The following is a 13,655-nucleotide window of genomic DNA, read 5'->3' as shown; positions in this document are numbered from 1 at the left end:
AATCTTATTTTTTTATATCTTAGAAAAGCTGGGTTGAGTCCATAATTTTTTTGATAAATTAATGTATTAAATAGTTTTAGTTTCTTCATAAATCCTCCAAAAACAAATGATTAAAAATAATATCAAATTACAAGAATCGCATGCTATTTTAGATCATACCAGTCAAATTCTGGCTTTTATTAATTTGTTAAATCATTTATCATTCATTTTATCAGCTTCTATTCAATAACTTTTCAATCATTCATTTATCTTTTGATTAAACTTCACCAAGTTATGAATGATGTTCTATAGTACATTGTCAAATTACGATGTATGCCATGTGTTAGATAACTTGTACGGTGAAGTTCCCGGATAACACGCAGTCATTTATAACCCGGATGTCGGATTATTTTCTGTGTTGGGGGTCGTTGTGTAATAATGCACGACTTATATATAAACCTGTTTCCTGTCTTCCTGCATCTAGTGATGAACCAGGTTAATGTGTGTATAATAGAAGGGCTAAATGTTGACAAACCGGTCAGTATTGTACTAATAAGTACGGACTATTTTGTCAGTACAGCGGTTTTAAATGCGGAAACAAAAAATGCAGAAACGTGAAGTTTTTAATTTCAGAATCACTGCATATATCTTCTCAATATACCGGGGTTGCAATTTAAAAAAACAGAATTGAGTGTATATAATAGTATTCCTTCAAGAAATGTTACACAGGTGCGGGGTGGTGAAAAATCGGGGGTATGTGGTATGAAATTCAGTACTCAAGCACTTGCTTTTATACATATGTACATGTTGTTTATCAGGCAATATAAAGTAGAAATCAAAATAGCGACAACTAGACAGATGCTATTAGACATCTAGACAAATATAACTGTACAGCTATAACTACAGATAAACATCTTTAACTAAACCGCTTGAACAGTTACGAGTAGTAATTTTTTATCCAGATATTTCTAACTAAATAGGAGGCCTAAACTAAACTTCAATAGAAAAAGCTTTGTGTATACCTATATATTTTTAATCAGGCAGATCCGACTAAAATCAGGCGCAGCAACGAGGGTAAAAGTATACAGATATTAGTGAATAAGGAAAACAACACTTTTAATCATAAATAAACTGCTGAAATTTTAACTTGAGCTCTAATTACTAACATTTGCCGATCCACATTTTTTTCAAGTTTTGATTGCTGGGATGAGGGAGGGGGGTCTGAGGCCTTTAAATTACCTTGTTAATCTTATGTAATTATGTTGAGTTTTTCAGGTATAGCTAGATCAATAACCCCCCCCCCCCTCCAACGTAAAAAAAATCTAGACATGCGCATGCATAATATGCCTAAGTTTGTCTCGCAATCTCTTAATAAATAGGAAGACGTATATACGTGTAACTTGCGATCCCTACCCTGCGCTCTCTGCGGCCGCCCGTGCCCTCTATCTGCCGTAAACCGTTCAGGGACAGGGTGGGCGTTTCCTCATCTACGTACAGTGTTTTCTTGACTCGGCCATTACCTGAGGGAAAAGGTAAAAACACACCCTATGAATGCACAACAAAATATTACAGGTTTAAAACTGTATTTTTATTCTTAATACGTTGTAAACATTTTATCATTTTTAATATACAACGTGTACATTTCTTAGCAATTCTATAAGTTTTATCTGGCTCTTAGCATCATAGCCCACACCCTTCTCCCTAAAAAAAAAACCCGACCAACAAAACCTGATGGAGAATTAAATTTTCTTTCGTTTACAGCCTGGTAACGAGACCTTTGTTGTCTCAAAACTGAAAAAGACAAAGATCCTTTTTTGTTCTAAAAGATCTAGATAGCGAAAGGATCAGTCACTCTCATCACATCCTGTCACTAATGGCCTGTTAGTTTGGGTAAAAGTTAGGTTGCGAAACATTTTAGAATTAGGATCACCAGCATTTTATTTTCTTTTAATTTCTTTTTTGAAAACACAGGACTGTGGGTTAAGTTTTGGCATTGTATAGAACCAAAAAATAATAAATTTCTGCACAAGCCAGCTACATCGACCTATCAAGTTGTTATTATATTAATACAAACTGAAACGAATTTGCAATAAAATTGTATTTAATGTTAAACATGTGAGGTTAGGGCGAATTAACTAAAGAATTTTATAACTTGTGCTCAATCCCATTTTAATATATAAATTGCAATAAAATGTGCTCTAATCAACCTTTCAAATAAATTGAAAATCATTGGATCTCTAAAATAAAGCAAATTATAAATGATTCTAACTTTGTTTACAACAAAAAAAGTTTGACAATGACCTATTTTCTCTGTTTAAATGTTTACAGAGATAGTGTTGGATTTGATAAATTCAATGGTTCACAAGAAAACTTATATGAAAAGGATGACAAGCATTTTTTGCAAATGCAAATCCCTAAAAATGCGTTTGATAAAATCAACTTGGTCCATAGGAAATTATATATATATAAAGGATCACAAGCATTTTTTGCAAATGCAAATCCATAGTTGTGTGGCCCCTATCTGCCTCTCTCATAAGCTTTATAATGAGGCTTCAAGACATAAAACTATTTGTTAATTTTTCTTAATAGACTCGAAACAATTAATAATTAATATAATTCAGAATTATATCGTCAAACTCGTTAAAAACATTGTGACTAAATTGATAGTAAATTATATTTAAGAAAATGCAGCAGTATTAAAAACTAAATCTAAATTCATGAAAAAAAATTGGCATCACGTGACATACCTACGGGTGTGACCACTTCTTTTGAAAATCCATGAATAAAAACGAAAAGTGATAAAAATAGAACACCATAAAACACAACCTGCCTACGAGCGCCCATGTCTCAATGCAAAATATTCATCAATAAAAATCCGGAGCAAATACATGTAAAATGTAATCACAATGCGTGCTACGTCAGTGATTATAGAACTAGTTCCGCTTCGCTGGCGTCACGCATAGAACAGATATTAAAATATTAGGTAAGTGAACATGGACACAATGATAAAAATCATAAATACAACATACAATTTTTAATTCTCTAGTTTTCTTTCTTTCTCATAGTCATTTACTAGTATCTTTAATTTTTTTTTAATCTTCAGACTCTTTATCCGACATTAATGTATAGAAATATCATAAAACGGTACAACACTTTTAAACCGGCAAATTATTGTTGATTTACATTGGTTTTTTTTTTTCTAAAATACTGAATGTTAAAGAACCTGAAAAAAAAGACAAGATATTAAGCCATGCCATGCAAAAATGAAAAAAAAACAAAAACGAATTATATTATTTAATCATGCGTCGGGGGGGGGGGGGGGGCTTCTTTTTTGTTTTGTTTTGTTCGTATGTTAGTTTATTTGTTTTTCGCTCATTTGAATATAGTTATTAACTGGATATTATATGATTTGTTAGGTCTAGAAGTAGTCGTTAGCAATGTTTCTCAATGCCTAATTCCGAGAGCAACATTGCCATCTAGACGTCCAACAACTCAACAAACCAGTCAACAGCTGTTTTGCCCCCCCCCCCTCCCTTCCCCGTAGATACAACTATGGTGTAACACAGCTACCAGCCACTGTACCCCGGATTGTTTCGATCGCCCGGAGAAGACTGATTAGCCCTGACGCAGTATAGTTCATCAATTTCAATGTTGGACCGCAGTGACGAAGAATTTTGACCCGACTCGAAAATTGACCCAAATCATTTTGTTCTACTTTGAAAACCAATACAAAAATGAAGCATCAAAGGTATCGGTTCTATTTTTAACAACAAGTAAAAACATATTAATTCATTTATAATTGATTTTTTTAAATTAAAAAAGTAAAGTTTATTCATACAAAAATGTACATGTATTTCACTTTAAAATATTTACATTGTTAAGTTGTCTGTGATAACATTGCGAATCAATTTTGAAGCCGTTGGCCAAATAATTTCATAAAAGATGAGCAACACAAACTGGGCCTGTCTTATAGCAAAAAAAAAAGTATTGGCTGCGCCGCGTAGTAATACGCATGCATTTTCATGTGAGCTCTTCGCGTATAATCGCACTTACTGTCATAATACCTGTATAGTTTTTAATGAGTACACTGCGTGTATAAGATTATGTACACGATCTACTATTAAGTTCAAACAGAAATACTTGTACTCTGTTTATATATTTTCTGGTATAGTATAGATTTAAGATTTTTAATACGTCATAATGTAAATTTTGTGACGTTATTTCAAAAATATACAACATTTACAACAGCTATGAAGGACTGTAACATTTAGTAAATTCCAAGTTACAATATTCTCTTAAAAGAAGATACCAGTATCCAGTCCTCTTTAGAGCAACCAATACTTTAAAAATTTATTTTCCTGATGTTCGTATTTTTTTTTATTATTATTAAATGTTAAAGGTTGAGTCAAGATGCATTTACATTTTCATCTACCGATTCTGAAAATTAATTTAAGGTGGAATAACGCACCTGGAAATGTCACTCAAATTAACAGTAAATTATTTGATTATTAAAGATATAATGATAAATAAACTAAATATTTCAAATAATCGAAAAATTTGCAGTTTGGGGATAAAAAATAAATATCTGAAAAATCCAATTCAGCAAGTAAAAACAAAATGCCCTGCGGGATTCGAACTCGGGATGTACGGCATGTTATCCACTCGGCTATGAAGTAAGTTACATGTTATTCTCAATAAAATCCTTTTAATAAAATGAAATGTCTGATCGATGTGTTATTCCTCTGTCTCTTTTTATGGGGGGGGGGGGTAAAAACACACGTTCTTTGATATAAACTCGGTGAGGACAATTATTGATTGACCTTGATAATGAAGAGGTGTCACAATGCCTTGTATTAGGTCACATACCACTATTTTTACCCCGTGCTCATTGACGCAAGTAGTTCCATTCTAAAAGTGTATATATTATTTCAAAAATTCCTAGGGGTACTAAATTGTCGAATTTGGTTCCTTTTATGGCATGGATGGAAAGAAGAAGGTTTGAAAAAAAATACAGACAGGAAAAAATTTAGAAAAATTATCTTTACAGGCGCAATAGAAAGGGTGTAAAGAGGCCAATGTTTACACAAATTCCAAAGTGGAAGTGAATTTTTCATGGTAGGGGTTATTTTAGGGGCCATATCTCAGTCCCCTCTCGATTGATTTTCCTGTAGTTTGGATATGTTGTTGGACTAGTGTCATTCTATAGGTATGCTGAATTTGAACTCATTTGAGCCGGTGGAATTTTTTATATGATTTATTTTTGTATAAAGGAATAAGAGGGAAAAATAATTGTGGTCTGTGTCCTACTCCTAAATGATTTACAAACGCAGAGTTACTGAACTTGACTGTAGTAAAAAAAATGGGTCAATGATTCCTACCATGAATCACGTGATCTTACACAGGTAGCTATGCAGACCAGGAAGTGTAAACATGGCAAACATTCCCGGAGTCGCCATGATAGAAGTTTAAGGTTTGTACAGCTTGGGATTGTAAATGTCGCCGTTATCTATATTTTGCAACGTTATGAACAGTGATGAAGAACACAAGTTTAAATCCTTTTATTAAAATTCATGCCAGGTTAAATTGTGGTACATCTAACTATGAATACTTGTAAATATAAATCATGAGATTTTAAAGATACGTGTTATAAAAACAGCTGATGATATTTAGAAATGATTTTTATGGTATACAAAAAATGAACTGAATATCAACAGATCATTAAGAGAATGAACACATTTTGCTCGTATGTCGGTTGTTTGAAACCTGTACACGCAGTTACATATATACATGTAACATGTGCTGTTGATCATAATATTATTTATATATTTTATTTTCAGAATCCACGCAAGTTCATTGCCGGAACATGTACCCTAGGACTTGGGCCCAGGATGTGTTACAGTGTCATCTCTGTGAGACCCCGGCCCCCCCCCTCCCCCTATGTACTGTGTCATTTGTCACATACATCTGTGTAAAGCCTGTGTGGGGGAACATCTCTCAGATCAATCCAAAGAACACAAAGTGCTGCCATTTGAAAAAATAGGATCTACTCCAAATTACCCAATTGAAAGTGTCCTAAAGATTCCACACGACAGTGTGAACTTCACTGTGAACATTGTGACATTCCTATTTGTGCACTCTGTATTTCCTCCAAAGAACACAAAACTCATGATGTAGTAGACATTTTAAACAGTTTGAAAAGCAAGCGACATGTTTTAGAGAAAGATTTACAAGAGTTGCAGAAATTCATTTATCCTAAATATCAAGAGATTGCATCTATTATCCCAGTTCAGAAAAAAGATTTTTAAAAAAATTCCAAAAAATTGACAACTACATGACAAACATGGAGAGGTCTGGCACAAAGAAATAGACATCATTATACAGAAACTGAAATCTGATCTTGATGAAATGGACTCCAAACACCTGGCTGTCTTCAACAAACAGGAAGATGAAATCACACGCACCATTTCTGAAATCACACAGAACATTGCTGATCTGAAAAAGTTACTGGACTCCAATGATGTCAGCCTTGTCTCTGCCTACAAATCCAGGATTGCTGAATTCAGAAAATTGCCTCCTAAACTAACAGTTTCTCTACCAAACTTCACTCCTCAGGAGATCAACAAGGAACAGCTTTACCAACAATTTGGTTCCCTATCAGCGTCATCTATTAAAACAGAAGAACATGGCTACACCATGGATTTCCCCGGTGCTGAGTCCTCTACCCTGGACAGAACGCTTTTTTATGTACCACGGATCATCACAGAGATAAACACTGGGTATGGGCGCTTTGAAATCAGTAATAACGGATTGCGCGGTGTGTCCTAGTGAAGTCAGTCCAAACCAAGTCAGGGAACCATCCATGGGACATAGCAGTGACAAGGAGTGGGGATCTAGTTTATACTGATTATATTGATAGAACTGTGAACATAGTGAACAATACACAGATACAGACAGTGATCAGACTACAGGGGTGGAGACCTCGCGGTGTCTGTAGTACCTCCTCTGGTGACCTCCTGGTTGTCATGGACAGTAATGGTAAACAAACAAAAGTTGTGTGTTACTCTGGCTCCACAGAGAAACAAAGTATTCAGTACGACGACAAAGGACAACCTCTCTATTCATCTGGTAGCAGTAAATACATCAGTGAGAACAGGAACCTAGATATCTGTGTGTCAGACCGTGACGCCCATGCAGTAGTAGTGGTCAATCAGGCCGGGAAACTCCGGTTTACCTACACTGGTCCTCCCTCTACTACCAAGGCATCATTCTATCCGCGCGGCATCACAACAGACAGCCAGGGTCAGATCCTGACAGCAGACTATAACAACCACCGTATCCACATCGTGGATCAGGACGGACAGTTCCTCCGCTACATTAACAACTGTGATTTACAGCGTCCATGGGGTTTATGTGTGGACACCAGAGACAACCTCTTTGTGGCTGAGTACGACACAGGTAAAGTGAAGAGAATCAAATATTACAAATAAAAAAAAAAACTGTGTGTATACATACAAATGTAAACAATACAACTTGTAAACACTGAACAGTTGGTATGTTACATTTTAATTATTTAAACTGATTATAAGTGTGTATCATTTTTTAATTAACTGAATATGTATAATAGTAAATCTTTTACAAACTTTATTACTACGTATGTAAATATGTGTAAGAAACTGTGTTGATAGACTTAATATAAAAAAATACATGTGTGAATAGGACATTTGTACTTGTAAACTACCGGAGTATGTTTACAGCAAACTACATTGAAGCGTTTAATAGGGGTTAACTCCAGAAAAGTTTCTACGTAATGTTTTGACTGACCTTTGTCCAATCAGATCGTAGCTGGGCGGAGTTAAGACATTGTCGCTCGTGACTTGAATGAGAGAGAAAGAGAGAGAGATAGTGAATTGTCAATTGAGTAAATTATAAGTGGTGCCGAGGAAGAAATTATCATTAGTTATTAAATTGCAAACAAATTAATTAAGGTCTGAATATAAAAATTACATGTATATCCTAAATTGGTATAACTTTAATGCGTTTTAAAGAACGATTGTGAAAATTTCTTTGGCCGCGCGCAATCCACAACATGTACATGTATAAGAATGTATAAGAATGACGTAGCTAACCAACTAAATTTCCTAGCATGGAGTCCGAGAATACGGGCATTAAATATTTTGAAATGCGAACGAATGATCACTTATGAATTTAGATGACGTGAAAAGGAAAGGCAACTGAGGTGGAAAAATAAAACAATGGCGGACAAATTCGTCCTAAGGTAAAGAATGTTTCACACTGAGTAACCATGAAGAAAGTCTTTATACAAAGTAAATTTACAACGTATAATTCCAGGAAGATTTGGCAAACTTTGATTAGGATACTAACGGTAACACTTGTAATAAAAACAGTTTCTTAAACAGCTGTTAAATATTCGTACAGCCTCCGATGTTTAACATTACCTCATCACATTATCTAAAAGTCTGTCCCAAGTTATTGCTTCCATCAATTTTTGATGATTTTTAATAAAATTACACATACCTGTGAAAGAAATACAGTTGAAATCGTTAAAAGGGAATATATCTAAGATATCTTCATTGAACAATTATCCCTTTCCACTTAGAAAAATTCACAGGAACGAAAACAGATTCCTTACGGAGATTTATAATGTGGAATGTTTACATCTTCTCTCCATTCGGAATACACTCGGAATACATCGCGCAATTTTTTAACGTTATCATCCGGGCTTAATTATGGCTGTTGCAATGCAAAATCTCCGTAGACTTTCAATTTCGGGATGTGTATTGAAACCTGAGACGGTATAGGGGGCGTTTCAAAACAGATAATCTGGACATTTTTTTTTTATTATTGGATGAACGTTGTTTGAGCACAAAGGTATTTACTATTATTGAAATACCAAGCAAAAAGTGGTGGAAGCAAAAACTCGGGACAGAGTATATATATAGACATCGTTGTTCCCCGGTTAAAGAATGTAAAAACACTTCAAAGTTTCATAAATTAAAAAGATATACTAGACATTGATTTGTCACTTTATAACTATTGTTGATAGATAGTTCGCTCATCTGCCTCATTTAGGCTATAATTTACTCCATTATAACTCTCTCTCTCTCTCTCTCTCTCTCTCTCTCTCTCTCTCTCTCTCTCTCTCTCAAGTTAAGTCACGAGCGGTAATGTCTCAACTCCGCCCAGCTACGGACAAAGGTCAGTCAAAACATTACGTAGAAACTTTTCTGGAGTAAGCCCCCATTAAACGCTTCACTGTAGTTTGCTGTATTGATATTCAATTCTATATCATGTGTATATAAGAACAATTCTTTAAGCATGTTGTATACATGTGCATGTGTGTTTGTGGTCCATGTATTTATTTCTTTATATTTAAGAAAGGTATAGAAATGAAAATAAATAAAAATAATTCTAGTATGATTATATACTCGGAATTTCATGATTGTATTATCTTATACCTAAAAAAGACTATTTAACCCAAATTTATATTAATTTATCAAAATAAGTGAACGAAGTTGAGTTGTGGATGAGAGGTACCCACAATTTCCAGGAAAATTGAGCCACCACGAAATCTAACACGTCCACAATATTTGATTACATGATTAACTCTCGTGAGCCTAAATCTGATGGAATCCTCTGAAGATTACATTATGTTGCATCAGAAGTTGTCCAAGAGAATATTTAAAAAATATGATTAATTTTAACATTAAGGTTCAAGAAATAGAGATTACTATACTTAGTACTCCAAAACATGAAATCAAATATTGTTTATGAACATATGAATGCAGAAGAAAATCTTGACATAAAAAAAAAATCCTTATTTACTATAAGGTGAATTTTCATGGGCTAACTTGATTTTCAAAGGGAATAAGTCAAGAGCAAATGTCTCAATAATTTCTGAACAGTCCTCCATTTATGCCCCCCCCCCCAAAAAAAAATCTGCGCATGGGACCATACAGGACATACATTTGGAAGGACACAACGAATAACAATGTTTAATTTTGGTGGGTGGGTATATGGGATGATAACAGTTTTTCACATGTATATAGGATAACATTTTTTTACGTGTCTCGGGGGGGTTTTCGGGTTTTGGATAATGGGGTTTAAATTCTCAAAGAACAGCAAGAATTAAGTCAAGATCTCTTATACTTAAAGCATATACATTTTACTACATCTAATATACTGATGATGATTTGAAAGATCATTATATTTAATGAATGATGCGGGGTTTTTTTCAATTCAATCTCAAAAAATAAAAATTTGCAAAATTCCCGTACAAGAATCCTTCTGTTGGGGGCATATAATATATTAGAACCAGGAAGTCTGCTGTACTTATCATAAGTCGAGTGTAGTCAAGTGAACATGTAATATGTTTTACTTTACAAACATCACTTCATCTTAAATTGTAACTTTGTAACCCTACTTATCTAACTTTAACTAAGATTTTCATTACATAATTTTCAACAAAAATCGGGTTTTGGCATATTGAAGCGATACAAAAACGGAACAACGCCCGTGTAAATTAACTTTAACTTGTATAATTTATGTAGAACAGTTTGATGCTTATTATTATATTATAGGTTGTAAACAAATGCTTAAGTTTATGAGAGTATATTGACTTCGGACTTTGTTGTTAGTCATATAGGGACTGCGCTCAATATCTTAAAGCCCTTGCCTTATTTTAGGACTCTCTCTCTCTCTCTCTCTCTCTCTCTCTCTCTCTCTCTGTGTGGTTCTATGCTGAAATAGTTATATCAATAAGAAAATCTAACACAGTCTCGATTTTCAATTTTTTTTTTAAACAAAATGTTTGAATAGAAACTTCTTACACCTTAATTATGAAACTTTAAAATGCGTTTCTCAGTAATTTTGATCAACTTCTTTTAAGAGTTGTTCCTCTTTCTATACTGAAGTTTGCCTTCATTATCCCCCGCTACTTCCTTACAATACCGAGATATAAGTGATTGCAATGATGTTTTTATTTTGCCAATTTTCAGTACAATTTGATTTTTCTTTCAAAATGATACTTTAAAATTAACACAAAAATGTCTCGGTATTTTCATAATTAATCCAGGCTGCTTTAAAGTGCAACACAATCTGAAATTCCGATATATATATTCATGCATATATACCCGCATGTACTTAAACACTGTCAAAAAAAGATCGTACCGTTCAATTATAAATTCTCATTTAATTTTACAGGTATACACTGCATGTACAATAGAGAAAATGTATGTGACGTATAGTTAAGGACGGGGTTTTTATCATATGAAAAAAAAAAAAACAACTTTAAAACGGGCGCAAATGTATCAAAACATGACGTTCAGAAATGTACACGCACAGTCATTTCTATAGCTGTCCAAAAGTAAGTACTTCTAACGCCACGTTCAAAATTGTAAACTTTTGCGGAATTAAGGAGATAAATATAACAAACACAATTTATACTATTTACTCAAACAAGTGAATCTTTATTTATAATTGTTAATGAAATTTTGATTTTCTTTGATAAAACTCGTTGAAGCCTAAACAATTATTGATTGATCTTGATAATGAAGAGATGTCACGCCTTGTACTCCTAAATGATTTACAAACACAGAGTTACTGAACTTGACGTAATGGGTCAATGATTCCTATAATGAATCACGTGATCTTAAACAGGTAGCTATGTAGTCTGGTACCCGCCCCCGCAACTGCGTTTTCACTTCGTTTTGGGAGTGAAAACGCAGTGGCGGGGGCGGGTACCAGACTAGCAGCTATGCAGACCTGGCAAACAAACGCGGAGTCGCCATGATAGAAGTTTAAGGTTTGTACAGCTTGTCGCCATTATCTGTATTCCCCAACGTTATGAACAGTGATGAAGAATCCTTTTATTAAAATTCATGCAAGGTTAAATTGTGGTACATCTTACGTTAAATGATCGAGTACTTGTAAATATAAATCGTGAGATTTTAAAGATACGTGTTATAAAAACAGCAGATGATATGTAGAAATGATTTTAATGGTATACAAAAAATGAACTGAATATCAACAGATGATTAAGAGAGTGAACACAAAATGTTAATGTGTCGGGTGTTTGAAACCTGTATACGCAGTTACATAATGTTGATCAAAGTATTTCATTTTCAGAATCCACGCAAGTTCATTGCCTGACCATGGACCCTAGGACTTTGGCCCAGGATGCGTTATCCATGAAAACAGAAGAACAAGTCTTCACCATAGATTCTCCCGGTGCTGAGTCCTCTACCCCTAACAGACCGCTCATTGATGTACCAAGGATCATCGCACAGATAAACACAGCTAGTATTAACGGATTGCGCGGTGTGTCCTGTGTGAGTGATGAAGATATCTGGACGTGTGACAATGAGATTCAGATAATTAGACTCTACAACCTGCAGGGGGAACTAGTGAAGTCAGTCCAAACCAAGTCGGGGAACACTGTATACGACATAGCAGTGACAAGGAGTGGGGATCTAGTTTATACTGATTACAAAGATAGAACTGTGAACATAGTGAACAATACACAGATACAGACAGTGATCAGACTAGAGGGATGGAAACCTCAGGGTGTCTGTAGTACCTCCTCTGGTGACCTCCTGGTTGTCATGGAGAGTGATGATAAACAAACAAAAGTTGTGTGTTACTCTGGCTCCACAGAGAAACAAAGTATTCAGTACGACAACAAAGGACAACCTCTCTATTCATCTGGTGGCATTAAATACATCAGTGAGAACAGGAACCTAGATATCTGCGTGTCAGACTGCAGCGCCCGTGCAGTAGTGGTGGTCAATCAGGCCGGGAAACTCCGGTTTACCTACACTGGTCCTCCCTCTACTACCAAGGGATCATTCGAACCACGCGGCATCACAACAGACAGCCAGGGTCGGATCCTGTCAGCAGACTGGTACAACCACCGTATCCACATCGTGGATCAGGACGGACAGTTCCTCCGCTACATTAACAACTGTCATTTAAAGTATCCATATGGTTTATGTGTGGACACCAGAGACAACCTCTCTGTGTCTGAGAACATCACAGGTAAAGTGAAGAGAATCCAGTATTACACATAAAATAAATATGTGTATACATACAAATATAAACAATATAACATGTATACACTGAACAGTTGGTATGGTACATTTTAATAATTTAAACTTATTATATAAGTGTGCATCATTTTTTAATCAACTGAATATGTATAATAGTAAATATTTTACAAACGTTATCATCATGATCATTACGTATGTAAATATGTGTAAAAAAACTGTGGTTAGATCCCATATGAATAAATTACATGTGTGAATATAACATTTGAACAAACTACCAGAGTATGTTTATGATATTTAATACTCTATCATGTATAAATAAGAACTATTCTTTATGCATGTTGTATATATGTGCATAAATAAAGATGGTGTGTTTGTGTTCCATGTATTTATTTCTTTATATTTAAAGGCCGAACATTTTACAAACGCCCCCTTTTTTACCTGTACAAACTTCAAAATGATGCCGCTTGTCAATCAAGTTTGAAACAATAGCACCCAGTTTGATTGACGTTATTGTCCGAGCGTGATCTGGCCAGGTCCGCTGATTTCTGTTTACTAGCAATTAACAACGTTATCTTTGATATCTTCCGTCAGAATTAAAAAGGGGGAATTGAA

At 34.7% G+C, this 13,655-nt stretch overlaps 2 protein-coding genes across 2 annotated transcripts in view; one reads left to right on the top strand and one right to left on the bottom strand.

Annotated features, from left to right (window-relative positions):
- The window catches only part of LOC105335322 (mucin-22), a 35,464-nt gene extending 32,602 nt beyond the window's left edge, over positions 1–2,862 (bottom strand). Inside the window, exons 1-2 of the mRNA XM_034477422.2 lie at positions 2,727–2,862; positions 1,393–1,499 (exon numbers count right to left, since the gene is read on the bottom strand). Of these exons, the coding sequence (XP_034333313.2) occupies positions 1,393–1,499; positions 2,727–2,823 (204 nt within the window). The 5' untranslated portion in view covers positions 2,824–2,862. The remainder of the gene's footprint in view (positions 1–1,392; positions 1,500–2,726) is intronic.
- Positions 2,863–6,783: 3,921 nt separating this feature from the next.
- Positions 6,784–13,385, top strand: LOC105335302 (tripartite motif-containing protein 2). The gene is made up of 2 exons (XM_066070534.1): positions 6,784–7,434; positions 12,124–13,385. The coding sequence occupies exons 1-2, from the start codon at positions 7,002–7,004 to the stop codon at positions 13,062–13,064; spliced, it is 1,374 nt and encodes a 457-aa protein (XP_065926606.1). The 5' UTR covers positions 6,784–7,001; the 3' UTR covers positions 13,065–13,385.
- The last annotated feature ends 270 nt before the right edge of the window (positions 13,386–13,655 follow it).

Source organism: Magallana gigas, chromosome 9, assembly GCF_963853765.1.
Source record: "Magallana gigas chromosome 9, xbMagGiga1.1, whole genome shotgun sequence".
Classification (NCBI taxonomy): domain Eukaryota; kingdom Metazoa; phylum Mollusca; class Bivalvia; order Ostreida; family Ostreidae; genus Magallana; species Magallana gigas.
The sequence above is the reverse complement of the archived record's forward strand: the minus strand, read 5'-3'. Positions and strand labels throughout refer to the sequence as shown.